General features: G+C 44.3%; 1 protein-coding gene and 1 long non-coding RNA gene across 2 annotated transcripts; both read left to right on the plus strand.

The window, feature by feature from the left end:
- Window positions 1-1,551: 1,551 nt before the first annotated feature.
- On the plus strand, window positions 1,552-2,541 carry LOC123430475. The gene is made up of 3 exons (XR_006622941.1): window positions 1,552-1,582; window positions 1,662-2,030; window positions 2,105-2,541. It is a non-coding gene; the product is annotated as an uncharacterized LOC123430475 (long non-coding RNA).
- Window positions 2,542-3,432: 891 nt separating this feature from the next.
- On the plus strand, window positions 3,433-4,253 carry LOC123430476 (probable E3 ubiquitin-protein ligase ATL44). The gene has a single exon (XM_045114346.1). It carries the CDS (start codon window positions 3,635-3,637, stop codon window positions 4,103-4,105), a length of 471 nt encoding a protein of 156 aa, XP_044970281.1. The 5' UTR covers window positions 3,433-3,634; the 3' UTR covers window positions 4,106-4,253.
- Window positions 4,254-16,880: the final 12,627 nt, after the last annotated feature.

The raw sequence follows: 16,880 nt of genomic DNA on the forward strand, positions 1-16,880 counted from the left end.
ATAATTTTTTATGTTGGAGGATTTTATTTTAAATTTACAAACATTTTTTGAAATGCATGAAGTTTTTCTGAATAAACAAACATTTTTATAAATCAGTAATATATTTATTAAATTCGTGGACATTGTTTTGGAATTTGCAAAAAAATATAAAAATCCGGCGCTTTTTTTGAATCCTATTTTTAATTCAAAATAAAAATTCGTCAGCATTTTAATCCAAATTCCTATTTTTTAATATGAAAAAGTTTTTGTAATTATAGATTATTTAAATTATAAATAAACAAAAATGGAACGGAAAATTTTAAATAAAAAAAAGAAACTATCAAAACAGGCATTAGCTATTTTTAAAATTTTAGGACATATTTTGAATTAGAAAGCATTTTGTTAAATGCATTTAATAGTTTTTAATACTCTCTCCGTCCCAAAATAATTGACCCAAAAGTGAATCTACTCTGTACTAACTTTAGTACAAAATAGAGTCACTTTTGAGTCACTTATTTTGAGACGGAGGGAGTACATGGAATTGTATTTAAGATCATGGACTATTCTTATTGTACAAACATTTTTAAGATCATGGACTATTCTTATTGTACAAACATTTTATTGTATATGCGAGCATTTTTTACAAAACTCCGAGCAGTTTTTGAAGTCACAAATATTTTAATTTTTTAAATATGTTGATTTATAATTTTCAGTTTATTAAAATTTTAAAGATTATTTAAAGTTATATATTATTTAAAATAAAAAAATAAAACGGAACTGAAAATAAATAAATAAACGGAACTAAAAGCAGGCGTCTGTGCATGGGCCGACCCATACGGTGTGTTGGATATTCTCCCGGCGTGCAGAGCGTAATATAGGAGGTTTTTACATGGGTCGGCCCAGTCCAAGATTTTTCGCTTTGTGAAACGTTTTCTATTACTCACCGGTGGCATGGTGGGTAATTTATGCAAACTTTAGGGGTAATTTTCAAGACGGACGACCAGAAACCGAATTTGCTTTATTATTACTAGCAAAAGAGCTCGTGCGTTGCACCGGGAGCATATATACAAATAAAACGCCAGACCCTAGTCTTAGGAAACAATGAGCTCCTCCGCGTCCGTTGAAACATCCTTGATGTACGCATCTGAAATTCAGCCCCACGAGACAGGGGATAATTTTCCGTTTATCCTTTAAATGCACCTTCCCGCTGTAGTTATTTAGGCTTTTTGTTGATATTTCAGGAAACATGTGATCCTATATATACTGGTCGAAATCTGTATAAAAGAGCCCGTGCACGACGTAATTTGTATGCCCTGCAGGTGGTGAAGATGGAGACTGACATACTGAAATATCTCAACTTTCAGATGGGGAGTCCCACCGTTAGAACTTTTCTATTGTACGTAAGCTATCTGAATTTCGGCATTTAATTTGCACATATCTCTCAACTATCAATATCATCGCTATGTCAAGTAGTTACCATGTTTAAATCACATGGAAAATAGCAGCATGATTATTGCCTTAATAGACTAAAAGAATTTCATAAGCCTAACGTTTGATACATGTCTATTGCAGGAGATTCCTAATATCTTCTCGTGGAGCCAATGTAAGCACATTTTTGGAGCCCTCAGTAGTTGCTTCTCTTAATGTTATTTTTGTAACATGTTCCCCCCTTCAAACTTCAGTGTGCAAGTGCAAAAAGGATGGAGCTTATGTGTATCTATCTAGCTGAATTGAGCTTGCTAGACTACGACTGCATAAGGTTCTTGCCATCAGTTATTGCTGTTGCCTGTCTGTTCTTAGCCAGGTTCACAGTCAGCCCAAAGACTCGTCCTTGGGTAAGATTAATCAAAATTTGCTGAATCGTTGAACCGACATTAATCTTCGCTTTGTGTTTTTCTGACATTTGCGTCTGCTAGGACCTGACTCTGCAAGAGAACACAAGCTACAAGGTCTCTAATCTCAAGAGTTGCATCTTGAGGATACACGAATTGCAGTTGGGCAGACAGTATTTAAATCTGAAGGCCATCAGGAGCAAGTATAACGAGCGCAAGGTGATATCCGTTCTCTCCGCTTTCTTTGACTGTTACACACATTTTCATAATTGTTTGTTTTTGTGACTGTACAGTTCGGGTGTGTGTCGATGATGGCCTCGTCAGAAGAAATTCCTGCATCTTTCCTCGAAGACCTCGATAAGTGAATGGTTGACAATGTCGTTTGATTTCGACATAAGATGGAAGCAGGGAGCGGGTCCCTTTTTTTGGGGGAAAAAAGGGGGTTAAAGGGCTGATTTGCTCATGCAGCATCTTTTCCAGTCTAAGGCAGAAAATTCATTATTAGCGAATTAGGGGTTGACCTAGCAAGAATTTTTCATGCCCACCTGTAGGTAGTTAGTCGCGCCATTTTGGTTGCATTTACAGTGCAGCTATCAAGCTGCATTTGTAATCTGGTATCAACGTGTGACCGAGATGTTTTTGTACAGAGGCTAGCATGTTGGTGGTGCCGTGGTCAATGTGACACAATGATAAAATTCTTCTTGAAAGCTCTGGGGCAATGTTTTTGTTGTATACATTGTACTTAACCACTGCTGAAGTGATGAGCATATTCTCAAAGTTGAAACGGGGCCAGCAAATATTGCGCTTGCCATCAGCAAGTCAACGCCCGTGGAACAGTAAACCGTATACTGCAACTGTGTAAGGTCAGCCTGTCATTCATAGAGGGCTTAATCAAAGAGATAACTGACGTTCCTCGGTGATTTGAGTAAAGTTCAGTAGCAGTAGGGCTTCAGAATGATGTGGCGATCATTACATGGGGGTAACCTAGCAATTGCGGCTTCAGAACGGTGTGGAGAACAGAGCTTGACTGGTGAACGATGGTGGTCTCATGGGAAATGACGGCTTGAGAATGGTGAGGTGAACTGAGGTTGGCTTACCAACGGCAATCATCCTTCTCCACTCCCGCAGAAGGCCTTCAATGGATCACTGGACCTGCGCCCTTCGTCCGAGTGCTGGAACTTTGTGGAGAAAAAAGGTGTTGGAATGGAGGTTTGAACCCAGGCGCTTGAGCCACTACACCGCAGACATGGTTATGATAGATGAGGATCTCGGGCTTTAAGAATCGCGTGAGACGGCAGATTTGACAGGAAAAAAAACCGAATCGTTTTCCTTACTTATGGGTGGCATAGTGGGTAATTTAGGTCAACTTTGAGGGTAGTTTTTATGACGTACGACAGAAGCGTTAGTTGCTTTATTATTATTAGGGAAGATAGGGAGAGAATCACTAATAATAAGTGTGCACACATAATTGAGACCTCACCATTCGCAAAAAAAAAGGATTAAGATCACATCATGCAAAGCATGTATGCAACGAACGTCTTCAACGACTGGTTTGGCTCGCTTGATGCGCATATATCCCTTTCTTTAAGCATCGGAGAAAGAAGAAGGGCAGGAGGTCGCTGTCGTGCATGTCGGGGGCTTTCGGTTGTGTGATGTGCTCCTCCGCACCTGCGCGTTGATGCATCCACGTCGCGCGTCCTCTCGTCGACCTCTTTGCCTATATACCACGCACCACCATCACCGGCCAATGCACTCGCCGACCTCTCTTCTCTCCATCATACTACTAACACCGGTCGGCACACGCCGAGGCGCAAAAGGACTCCATGATGGCTATTGCCGGCGCGGTGGTCGCCGGTGTAGCCGCCGCGGCCACGGCCGGGATTCTTGCCTTGGCGTCGTCGCACGGCGACCGGCCCGAGGATGCCACGAGCGCCGTGGCGGAGGCGGCGGCGTCCCAGGAGTGCGCGGTGTGCCTGTCGGAGCTGGCCGGAGCGGCGGGATGCTCCGGCGACTCCGGGCCATCGGCGGTGCTGGTACGCGTGCTGCCGGGCTGTGGGCACGGGTTCCACGACGAGTGCATCGGCAGGTGGCTGCTGCTGCGCCCCGAGTGCCCGCTCTGCCGCTGCCCCGTACCGGCTGTGGTCACCGCGGACAGTCGGCTAGCCAGGAAGGCCGTGGTGCCTGCCGTGCCGCTGGCGGAGGCCGCGCCTGCCTTGTCGCGGCCAACTAGGATCGCGTGCGGCTTCGGCGACGGGAGGGTCGTGTGGACGCGTAGCCCACCCGTGGCACTGTAAAGGGCCGTGTGAGGAAGGTTATCTCACGATTACTCGAGGATTAGTGAAACCAAAGTCTATGGAGTGCTTCAAGATTCCACATTACCCTTGCTTGATTGTGTGGAATCGGATTTATATGGGTTTACCATCATATCATCATTGTTTTGTCTTTGTTTCATGTGTAAATTGGCGGGCATTTATTCGGCAGCCTGTCATTTTAGGGCATCTCCCGTGCAAATTCCCAAAAAAAACATATTTGTTTGTAGACGCATCCACGAAAAGTGATAAGCCGGTCATCCAACCATATTTGCAGACATATTAAAATAAATTTAAATAAAATCAGACGAATCCTGCAAACTGGATGATTCATTTAAATCAAACCAAACCCCTAAACCAAGTTTTGCTATATTTCAACTGAATAAAAGTGAACAAGACTTTTTTAAAACTAATCTAAGTGATCCTCGGCCGTGGGAGAGTCCTTGTCCCTCCCCTGTCTTTCCCATGACACACAAACTCACTTGTTGTGGCCTGAGGAAAGTGAAGCCGTGGGAGGGGAAGAATATGTGTGTCCTTCCTCAGGCCCAAGTCATTGCAGTGTTCCATCTGCTACTCTTTCTCGCCCAAGTCCACTGTGTCAACAGCTATGTAGATTGTTCGGCCTCGTGATGGCGGGGCGAACAGCGGTGGCGGTGTGTCCGACGCGGAGTTGGCGTCATATGCGGTCGCTTGCGCCTCCTCTTCGTCCACCTCTGTGTTAACCTCCATGAACATGGCGTCCTTCTCCACCCGCAGGATGGTCAACCGCCACCGCTCGAGAAGGATCTCGGGGGCGCTGCACAATGACTAATACAGTGCCCGCTGCTCAGCGAGGAAACTCGTATCCTCTGCAACCATGGTCGCGACAACATCGTCGTTCACCTGCTCACCGATGATTTTCCCCTCTGCGAAAGGTCACATCTTTGGTCGTCCTGCGTCTGACGTGGCGGAACGTCGACACTGGAAGCGCCTACTGCTCTTCGTCATTACGACATCAAAAATGTGTCCGCGCCTGCTCCCACGTGATGTCGGCATGGACCGACGAGGGCGGTGGAGCTAGCTTGTCATCGTATGCCTCGCCCATTGTCTTGCCGGCATTGTTGCCACCCCGCAAGATTTTTGGCAAGCCAACCTCTATCCGGCTAACACGGCGGGACAACCAGTCATCTGCAATGCCGGCCAACTCCTGCTTATGTTCGATTGAGAGGTTGTCCCACTACGCTTTCAAGCTCGAGGTCATGGCAAACGTGGTGCACGGAGGATATGAGGAGTATCTAGTGCCCCTTAGTGATTTTGATGTATTGAAGACTTATAGGTTAAGGGATTAATGTGTTTGTGAGTATACACAGGTCCCATAAGTCCATGAGGAGTTTGGTCATCCGACGGAAGTCGACCCCTAAAAATGTATGTCTTCAACTAAAGACTTTGATGCTTTTCTTGAAGACTTTGAAAATGAAGAAATTGGTGTGACCTTGAAGATATTGATACGAGGACAATGAAGCTTCAAGACTTTTGTTTTCGTAGTTTCTTTTCCTCTTTTGGAGTCATAGGAAACACCGTACTGTTAAAGGTGTTCGAGGTAATACTAATTTTTTTTCCAAGTGACACTCATCTCAAAACCTACACATACTCAATCCTTCGACTGAAGCCTTTGGAAATCTCTTACAACTCAGTCAAATTCTTCAGTGACAGAGATGGAGTTCTTCTGGTCTCTGAGGAAATTGATCTGACCGAGGAGTTAGGATTTTTCCAGTGCGAATTGCCTACCATGAGGAATATGATAGCCTAGAGAAATTTGGGAGTTCAAAATTTTGAGCGTTGTTGTGCTTAGCGCCAGCTATCTAAATGATCTTATCCTTACAAAGGTCATATCATTAGGGGAATTTATGTCTATCATGTCGGGTTGCACCCTCGCTATAAATAGCCGCACCCCTCAACCAATAGCTGGTTGGCTGTTCCGAGAGAGAAATTTACAAGTGTCATTTAAGAGTAATCCATCCTTCGGGGACATTGAGAAGAAATCGTCACTGAGGCAAAACCTAAAACCCCAACACCTAAAACTCAAAGTGATTGAGCATCACTAAAGAGATTGTCATGTGTGGAACCGATGTTTTTTACCTTTCAAGACTGTGCATCTTACAAACGGTTAGGCATCATGGTCTAGAGCATCCAAGAGGACATTCTAGATCGTCGGGTGACCGAGTTTGTCAAGGTAGGGAAGTCTACCTTGAAGACTTACCACAGGTGATTGGGCGAAGTCTGTTTGGCTCTAGCTCAAGGAGAATACGTAAGGACTGCGTCCTCGGAATGTATGTCCTTTTCTTTAAATACCAAGTTGTTTCAAACCAGACATACGAGTGTCACAACAGTTGGAACTGGTAGATCAAATCATTGTCTCACCAAGCAACTCGTTCTATTTCCTCAACTCTTTTAATCCCTCGTATACTTATTGATGAAATTGATTGTTATTGTTTGAATATTTGACTGAAGACTTTCTCAATTTCCCGAACCCAATTTTTTCACTCACCTTGTCTTTAGCCTGCTTATCCTAATTACTCGCTATTTTTTATCTCTCTATGTTTCGTTTCACCATGATGACTTGCTATTGCCATGTTATGCATGCTCTTGAGTACTTTATCTGCTGTCAGTATTTTGTCACTTAGCAAATACCTCAAATAGAAATTCCTCAGTAAAAAAATTGTAAAATCTGCCTATTCACCCCCCTCTAGTCGATATAACACACTTTCAATTGGTATTAGAGCAAGGTACTTCCTTGTTCTGTTGGATTTTGGTTTAACCACCTCGAGTTTTAGTTATGTCGACTGCAGGTTTGATCAAGGTTTGTGCGGGGTGTCCTACCTTTGATAGAGCGTACTACCCCTACTTGAAGAACAAGATGGGTATGCATCTTGAGGCAATTGACAACGATCTCTGGTACGTTGTGGAAAATGGTGTTCCATCAATCACTCCACGATCAACGCTGCTGACTCATATGTCTCCAATGTATATATAATTTTTTATTGTTCCGTGCTATTATATTATCATTATAGGACACCTTTTGGGAGTTTATCTACCATTTAATATATATATTTAGCACTAACCTCTCGACCCAGTGTCCAGCGTCAGTTGATGTTTTCTGCATGTTTTTGGCTTTCCAAGTTTACAGTACCAAGGGAAGTCCAATTGCCACGAAAGTTTTGGTGATTTTTTCTGGACCAAAAGAATACGTGGAAGCTTGGGGAGGAGGCCACAAGCCTCACGAGAGGAGCACCATACAACAGGGCGCGACCAGGGGGTAGGGTGTGCCCTGTAACCTCGTGCTCCCCTCGATTGCCTCCTGGCGTACTTCTTTGTCCTATAAATTCACAAATATCTCAAAAACCCTAGGCAGCCGTCCGAAACACTTTTTCCACCGCTGTGATGACCCACAAGTATAGGGGATCTATAGTAGTCCTTTTGATAAGTAAGAGTGTCGAACCCAACGAGGAGCAGAAGGATTTGACAAGTGGTTTTCAGCAAGGTAATATCTGCAAGCACTGAAGTTATCGGTAACAAGTAGTTGTGTGGTGAGGTGATTCGTAGCAAGCAACAAGTAACAAGAGTAACAAGGATGCAGCAAAGTGTCCCAATCCCTTTTGTAGCAAGGGACAAGCGTGGACAAAGCCTTATAGGAGGAAAAACGCTCCCGAGGACACACGGGAATTTCTGTCATGCTAGTTTTCATCATGTTCATATGATTCGCGTTCGTTACTTTGATAGTTTGATATGTGGGTGGTCCGGCGCTTGGGTACTGCCCTTACTTGGACAAGCATCCCACTTATGATTAACCCCTCTCGCAAGCATCCACAACTACGAAGGAAGAATTAAGACAAAGTCTAACCATAACATTAAACTAGTGGATCCAAATCAGCCCCTTACGAAGCAACGCATAAACTAGGGTTTAAGCTTGTGTCACTCTAGCAACCCATCATCTACTTACTACTTCCCAATGCCTTACTCTAGGCCCAAATAATGGTGAAGTGTTATGTAGTTGACATTCACATAACACCACTAGAGGAAAAACAACATACAACACATCAAAATATCGAACGAATACCAAATTCACATGACTTATCCCATGTCCTCAGGAACAAAAGTAACTACTCACAAAGCATAATCATATTCATGACCAGAGAGGTAATGAGTAGCATCAAGGATCTGAACATAAACTCTTCCACCAAGTAATCCAACTAGCATCAACTACAAAGAGTAATTAACACTACTAGCAACCTTACAAGTACCAATTGGAGTCGCGAGATGGAGATTGGTTACAAGAGATGAACTAGGGTTTGGAGATGAGATGGTGCTGATGAAGATGTTGATGGTGATGAGTCCCCTCCAACGAGAGGAGTGTTGGTGATGATGATGGCGACGATTTCCCCCTCCGGGAGGGAAGTTTCCCCCGGCACGATCGTCCTGCCGGAGCTCTAGATTGGTTCTGCTCAAGTTCCGCCTCGTGGCTGCGGCGAATCCTCGAAAAAGCCTGCTCCTGATTTTTTTTCCGGACGAAACCCTTCATATAGCAGAAGGGGGAGCCAGTGGGCCAGCTGGGTGCCCACAAGCCCCCTAGGCGCGGCCAGGGGGTGGCCGCACCTAGCAGGCTTGTGGCCACCTGCTGACGCCCCTCTGGCACTTCTTCGGCCCAGTATTTTTTATAAATCCCGAAAAAAATCCTCGTTGATTTTTACGGCGTTTGGAGTTGCGCAGAATAGGTATCTCAACTTTGCTCCATTTTCAGGCCAGAATTCCAGCTGCCAACATTGTACCTCTTCAAGTAAACCTTGCAAAAGAAGAGAGAAAAGGCATAACTATTGTACCGTGAAGTGAAATAACAGCCCAAAAATCTATAAATGTCAACATGATGCAAAATGGACGTATCAACTCCCCCAAGCTTAGACCTCGCTTGTCCTCAAGCGAAAGCCTAGCTGAATAAATATGTCCACATGTTTAGGAAGAGAGCTGTCGACAAAACAAGATACGGACATGCATGCATCATGATCATGATCAGAACAGCAATACCAACATATAATCTCTCATGCTAAAGTGACAATTCCTTCACAAAGTAAAGTATGGATCAAGAACCTTACCAACAAAGAGCAACCGATAGCCTTTAGTCATTGAAGCAATTGCAATTTACCACAACATGAGAAAGAGTCAAATAAGAGCTTGTAAAGCAGATCCACATACTCAATCATCATTTCGTTCTCTACAATTGCTACAACTCACGTGGTACTCATGAGATCAAAGTTTCAGCTAGACACAGAGAAAGATAGGGGCTTATAGTTTCGCCTCCCAACTGCTTACCTCAAGGGTAATGTCAACAATAATAATTCATGAATATTTACTTCCAAGTTGACATATGAATATAGATCTTTCCCAAGCATATGACGTTAGCCAACATAAAGGCGAAACAAGGAATTGGTGAAGATCACCATGACTCTTTCAAGGAAAAAAAAGTAAAGGTACAAGATAGGCCCTTCGCAGAGGGAAGCAGAGGTTGTCACGCAGTTTTGAGGTTTGGATGCGTCTCCTCTTAGTGCGGAGGAACGTCACTTTATATTGCCTCATGTGATAAAGAACTTTATTATGCAGTCTGTCACTTTTACGTCTTCCTCATCACAGGTTCGTACAAAGTTTATTTTCCACACACTAATAGATCATACATATTAGGGAGCAATTTTTATTGCTTGCACCGATGACAACTTACTTGAGGGATCTTATTCAATCCATAGGTAGGTATGATGGACTCTCATGGCAAAACTGGGTTGAAGGTTTGTGGATGCACAAGTAGTATCTCTACTTGGTGCGGGAGTTTTGGCTAATATGAGGTGGAAGCAATCGTCACATGCTAAGGGATCTCTGAAAGTGCGTTATATCGACTAGAGGGGGGTGAATAGGAGATTTTTAGAATTTCATCGCTGAGGAAATTCCTTTTGAGGAAATTCCTCACTGATGACTAACTTATAGCGGAAACAGTAAAGGATCGGAAGTGCAAAGTTTCACAAGAGCAGTTTTTCAGAGTGAAGAATGTGAAAATAGATTGCACAGTGAGCAGGCACGCAGAATACAGATGAGGGATAACTAACGTGAAGAATTTGGGGTTGAGGAAATTCAGAGAAAGTCTTCAGCAAATTCTTCAAACAGTCAAAGTGCAAGTCATCAACACATAATACGGGGAAAGTAGAGAGTTGAGGAATTAGAACCCGTTTCTCAGTGAAGACAGTCGTTGATGACCCAGTTCCAACTGCTATGACAGTCGTACATCTGGTTTGGAGCGGCTTGGTATTGAAACCAAAGGACACACAGTCCCTACCGTATTCTCCTTGAGCTAAGGACACACAGTCCTCGCCCAACCCTCGTGGTAAGTCTTCAGGGCAGACTTCCAAACCCTCACAAACTTGGTCACCCGGCGATCCACAATTGACTGCTGGAAAGCTCTAGACCATGACGCCTAGCCGTCTGGAGGATGCACATTCCTCAAAGGTAAAAGGCTTCAGTCCCACACAAGAACAACTTCATCAGTGATGCTCAATCACTAGGTCTGGTTTGTGGTTTCGGTGGGTGGTGTATTTCCTCACTGATGAATTACTCTCGAAGGCTCTGAGGAATTTGGGTTGCTCTTATGACAAGTATCAGTTTCTAACGGAGCAGCCAACCAGCTAGTGGTTGTGGGGGGTGGCTATTTATGGCCTAGGAGCATCCCGACATGATTTGACACTAATGCCCTTAAATAATATGACAGTTGGAGTGGATAAGACCAGTGACTTGGCGTGGCTATCGAAACGGTCGGAACCCTCAACTGTGAGAGTCCTCATGTCACTCATATTCCTCACTTGAGGCTTTTGGTAGGATTAGGCTTGGGTTGAGCATCATGAGGAAATTCATTCCATAGTGTAACTTTGACCCCCTTTAACAGTACGGTGTCCCTATTACTCAAATGCGAAGAAAGTAAAACAGAAAGTGTAAATCTTCATGCTTCAAATTCTTCAGAATGATTTTCTTCAAGAACCACCGGACTTCTCAATATCAGTATCTTCATGAGGAATATCAATTTCATCGCAGATTCCTCGCGATTCATTTCTTCAGCTTCAAACCAATTTCTTCGACTGAAGACATATATTTTTAGGGGTCGATATTCTTCAAATATCTCAAACTCCTCAATAACTTATAGATCCTGTGTACACTTACAAACACATTAGATATTTAACCTATAAGTCTTCAAACCACCAAAATCACTAAGGGGCACTAGATGCACTTACAATCTCCCCCTTTTTGGTGGTTGATGACAATTAGGTTAAGTCTTCAACAGGGATAAAAAAATATGAAGTGTAAATACTCATTTTGAGAAATTTGAAGTCAATATTCAGAGAGACTCCCCCTGAAGATGTGCATATCTTGAGGACTTTGCTTTTTACAACAAATGCACATTGATAATTTATATCATGGAGATCTCCCCCTGAGTCTTGTAAATCATGCAGACATATAACATATCATATGAAGAAAATGAAAATGCATGATGAGAGATGGTATCTGACGAATTCCAGCATGCGTGCATTAGACTTGAGGAATAAGCATGCGAAGAAAAACGTTCAAAAGCGTTAGAGTACCATCGGGCTTAAGTTACAACTCATTACATAAAAACTTCAGAAGAGCCAAGAGTTTGTAACTTAAATATAGTTCATAAGCCCCAAAAACATCCCGCTTGAAGACTAACTCTCAAGTTTCTCCCCCTTTGTCATCAAGTGACAAAAAGGGACAAACTGAGGACTAACACCCGTGAAGACTTCACTCCTTGGCGGTTGAGGAAGAGCCGTGATGCTTCTTGGGGGTAGTCTTCTTCCTTGGACCGGTAGCAGTGTTGAGCTATTCTTCATCAGATTCAGCAGTGCGGAATGAAGAAAAGGAGCTGTCTTCAAGTTCTGGCACTGGAATAGGCCTGAACTTCTTCTTGGGAGGCCACGACCATTCAAAGTCTCGCTCAAAGTCCATTTCTTCAAGCTCAGTCTGAGTCTTCAGATGTGCAAGTGTAGCCCAGGTGCGATCAAAAAAACCTCATGCAGATAGTGATGGTTGAGCTTCACATAGTTCTGTGTTTCAGTGAGAGTTTTCATAATGGCACCAAACTGGCGTTTGACCCATTTGTGGTTGCGATCCACCTTCTGGTGAAGACTGAGGAGGAGCTCTCTGGTATTCATCACGCGAGGAGGAACGGGGCTTGCCGGACGAGTCTCAGTATCATCCCATGAAGAATAAGCTTCTGGCTCTCTGAGCTGGCCATCAAGGGGCCTACTGCCTTCTTCAATCACAGATTTTCCTTTGCCTTCAATGGACTCGAAAATCTTCTTGTTGACCCGGATAGGAGGCATATAACCAACATGGTTTTGGCACTCAGCGAGAAAGTTGATGACTGTCCTTGTCCTGATGAATTTCATGATCCATGGGGCATATATCTTGTGATCAAAAGGACACATAGCATTGTCGGCCAAAGTCCTCAAGAAGAAATCATGGATGTTGATAGGAATACCATGAATGATGTTGAAGAGGATATTCTTCATGAGGCCTACGACATCTTCTTCATCGTCATGGCCTTTGATCGGTGCGAGCACACTGCAGAGGATTCTGTAGACAGACCTGGGTGTGTACTTGAGCTCGTGGACGAGGAAGGTTGTTCTCGGAGATTTTCCTTCAGCCAAAGGCTTCATGAGGACTTCCATCATTCCATTTGGCAGCTCACGCTCACCATAAAGCTTCACAGCCTCATCTGAGGGAATTGGTACGGGCAGTTCTCTGAGGAGTTCCGTAGCAGGAGCCTTGTAGTGAGTGTTTTGGGTCATCCAATCAAACACCCATGTGTTAATGTTTTCAGGGTTGCCAGATATGTGAAGAGTGGCATAGAACTGAAGAATTAACTCGCTATTTCAGTCAGATATGTCGGAGCACATTGGGAGTAAACCTGCATCATGAAGGACACTGAGGACTGGCTCCAGGCACGGTATTGCTTCAAGCTCAACATGAGGAATATGCCTGTGCTGGAATATCTTGTTTCGTCCACGGAGCACAGAGGCATAGTATTTCATCCGAGTCCTAGTCCAAAACTTCAGATGCCTCATTTGAGGCTTGTCATACGGGTTCTCTCCGATGAAGTACATGCGTTCTTCAAAGAAATTTTCCTTTTGAAACTTTGGACGCTTGGAGAACGGCTGACGCTGAACTGGCTGAAGATTTTGCTGAGGAATAGGAGGGGAGACAACAATAGCAGTCTCTGGGTTGAGCACAACGAATGCATTGTCTTGGGCATGTGCATTCTCTTCAGCATGTTCCTCAGGGTGAGGAATTTCAGCAGCTGGTACTTCAGGCTGAGGAGATGGTGCTTGCTGGGCGTCAGGCTGAGGAGATGGCTCTCGTTGTGCTTCACGCTGAGGAATTTCTGCTTCTTGCTCAGTTGGAGGAGTTGGATCAGCCTGTTCCTCATCTTGAGGATTCTGCTCAGAATGTTGAATTTCATCAGCTTGAGGATTTTCAGCTTGTTCTTCCTCAGCTGGCTTGGTGGCAGAGGCAGTTTCATCAGCTGATGCAGCTGATGCTTGAACATTTTCTGTTTGAGGATTAAAAGGTTGAGGATTGTCGTCTATCTGAATTTCCTCATCAGTGTGTTCCTCAAAGGCGACATCTTTCATTTCCTCATCTGCCTTTTTCGCTGGATCATCAATGATGATCATTTCATAGGAAGGAGCAATATTCAGTGGCACAGGGTCCAGAGGAGTAGTTTCTTCAAGTGCTTTGAGGCGCTTGGCCTCTGTTTCTTCTTCTCCTGAGGAGGCCTTTCTCTTCTTGGCTTCCTTCTCAGCAGCCCTGGTTTTCTTCCCGCCTGATGCAGACGGAGTCATCTTCTTCACCGTTGAAGCTTTTGGTGAAGGGTTTTCTTGACAGATTCTTCAGCTGGTATTGAGGAACCAGCTGGAACAGAGTCATCGGCTTGCTTTGGCGAAGCAACTGGGTCAGGGGCAGTCTCATCAGCTGCAGCAAATTCATCAGCTGGAGTTTCCATGATGATTTCTTCAATAGCCGGTTCATCAACACGGCGCTCTTGGTGTACTTCCTCAGCTTGAGGAGTTTCCTCATCATGAGGAGATTCATCTGCTGGCTCCTCAATCAAGGGCTGAGGTGTTGGTGCTGGGCGTGCAACTCTCTTGTTGTAGTCATCAACAGCACTAGTGGCCAGCTTGATGAAATTGCTCTTGAGGCTTTTTCGATCTGACAGCTTGGCGTACTTGTCAGTCAATTTCTTCAGCTCTGCCTGTGTTGTCACCAGTGCATCAGGAGTCAATTTGAGGAGATTCTGCCTGAGGAATTTCTCCTTTTTAATCTTTGCAACTTTGGCCTGCCTGGCCTGCTGTTCTTTCCACTTGGCTTCATTTATGAAAGTGGCCACCATGTGGCTGATGCTAGGGGAAGTTTCAAATCATCAAGCGGAGTGTTTGGGTCCTCATACCAGATGTTGATGTAGTCAAGGAGGACCTTGGGGTCCATGAACAGAGGAATGGCACTGCCTGATGCTTGAGCTACTCTTTCCTGCTTGTTTCTGATGATGGCTTGTAGGGTTTGATCATCATATTCATCACTGTCATCTCATGCAGATGGGACGGTGATGATTTTGCTGGGGCTTGGCAGAGTTGCGTGTTCAGCAGTTACCAAAGTCTTCGCAGGAGGTGGTGAAGACTTTGTCTCCGAGCTGGTTGCAGCTGGGAGTGAGGAGGTGGAGCTGGCGGTCGTAGGCTTCATGACCTTCTTCTGTACTGGTTTCTCTTGAGGCTTTGGAGGTGGAGCTGAGGATTTTGGTACTTAGGAGATTTGTACGGAGGGTTTTGACGCAGATGGTTTTGGTGTTGAGGGTTTTGTGACTGAAGCCTGAGCAGACTTCTCTTGAGGCTTTGGATCCCTTGGCTTTGACGGCACAGAGCGTGGTTGAGGAATTGCTGAACCAGAGGTCTCAGCGGCAGAGGAAGTGGCAGCAGCTGAGGATTCATTGAATTTCCTCACTGCAGCCTTTACCTGCTTCTTGAGCTTAGCCAGATACTTTTCCTTCTCATCTGGATAGTCATCAATGGTCTTGAGGCTTGAGGGATGTGCTACTTGATGATCCTCAAGTGGGGCCCGTCTGCCAGGGGGCTTCAGAGCGAATTTCTTCGCATACTTGGCAGTCACAAACCTGTATTCCTTCCATTCCTTTGCCCATCGGCGTTCTATCTTCTGCAGCCGTATTTTTCTCTTGGTCATTGTCTCATTTTCATCAGGCGTGCAGTAGTCCAAGTAAATATCCTTAGGGATATCCAAAGCTGTGTTTTTCTCAAGTTTCTTTCCTCCCTTCTGTTTTCTGTCATCCCCCATTTTCTTCAGTTGAGGATTTTGCTGATGAGTTTCAACTCTTGAGGATTCTGATGAGCCTTGAAGAGTTTCTTCCAGAAATGCTGCAAATGAGTTAATGTGATGAGAACCGAGATATTCATCAGCTGACATGTGTGTACGTGTGAACAGAGTATAGTTGCGAGGAATTTGGAGAGGTCATATGCGTTCTCAGATTTTGAGGAAAATGAAAAAGTTTGACAGTTTGAGGAATATAACTAGTGGTTGAGGAATTTGCCTAAGCATACTATTGTTTGGTTCCAGAGTTGTACAAATCCGAAAATTCGCACAATTGAGGAATCTCGTGAAAATCTTAGATGCTTAGTATAGTTCATCAATGATGTGGTGATAGGCAGTGTTTGAGGAATCAAGAGCTTATCGTTTCTTGAAGAAAAACAGATTTCACATAGAAGATGTAAAATTTTAGATCTAACTTGCTGTAAAAATGGGATTTATTTACCCTGGATGGTGCGCACGAAGAACACAGAAAGTTGTGTGTGGAGAAGCTCTTCGGTCGCGTGTCCAATGCACCCTAACCCGGCGACAGAGGACGTCTACAGCGGCGGCGGACGAAGATGGTCCGACTCCGGGGTGGTTCCGGCGACGGAGAAGTTGAGGCAATGAAGCTCTTCCTCACCGGCGATGAGACTACCAGCGATGGCGCTAGGGTTCGGTGGTGTATGCTGTGGCAGGAGAGCGATGGAGCGAAGAAGGGTATGCCGAGGGGGATAAGGACATATTTATAGCCAAAAGTTACTGTTGGCGCGAAAATTTCAGACCAAACCGCCCCTGCCTCTACGTCTCCGCAGGACACGTGTAGCTCCCGAATAGTGTGGTGGAGATAGTGGAGATCGTGGTTATCCGATCGTGGGAAGTGGGGTTCAGTTACTGTGTATTTAATGAAACAATTTTTTAAGATCTGAGGATTTTCGTCACAAAGTCATTAGCTGACACGGACGCAGTGAGGATTTTGAACAAAGTTTCAAGTAGAACGCATATGAAGAATTGAATAGACTGGATGAGTATAGCATAGAGGGAATGTAGGGTCTGATCACATTCACTTAGCAAAAATATCAACTTGAAGAAATAGCAATAAGTGAATGTTGTTGAGGACTTGAAATCACAATCTATCTAGTCAAATGAAAGTCATCAAGTGTTTCTGAAGATTTTGTGATAAATCATCACACTGAAGAACAACTGTTTTGAAGAACAACACATTTTGAGGAAATTGATCATTTGAAGAAAAACAACTTGAGGAATTTCACATTGGGCGGTGGCGTGACCCACCATATAAGAATGTTGATTACAGACGCCGCGT

This window comes from Hordeum vulgare, chromosome 2H (genome assembly GCF_904849725.1).
Source record: "Hordeum vulgare subsp. vulgare chromosome 2H, MorexV3_pseudomolecules_assembly, whole genome shotgun sequence".
Taxonomy (NCBI): domain Eukaryota; kingdom Viridiplantae; phylum Streptophyta; class Magnoliopsida; order Poales; family Poaceae; genus Hordeum; species Hordeum vulgare.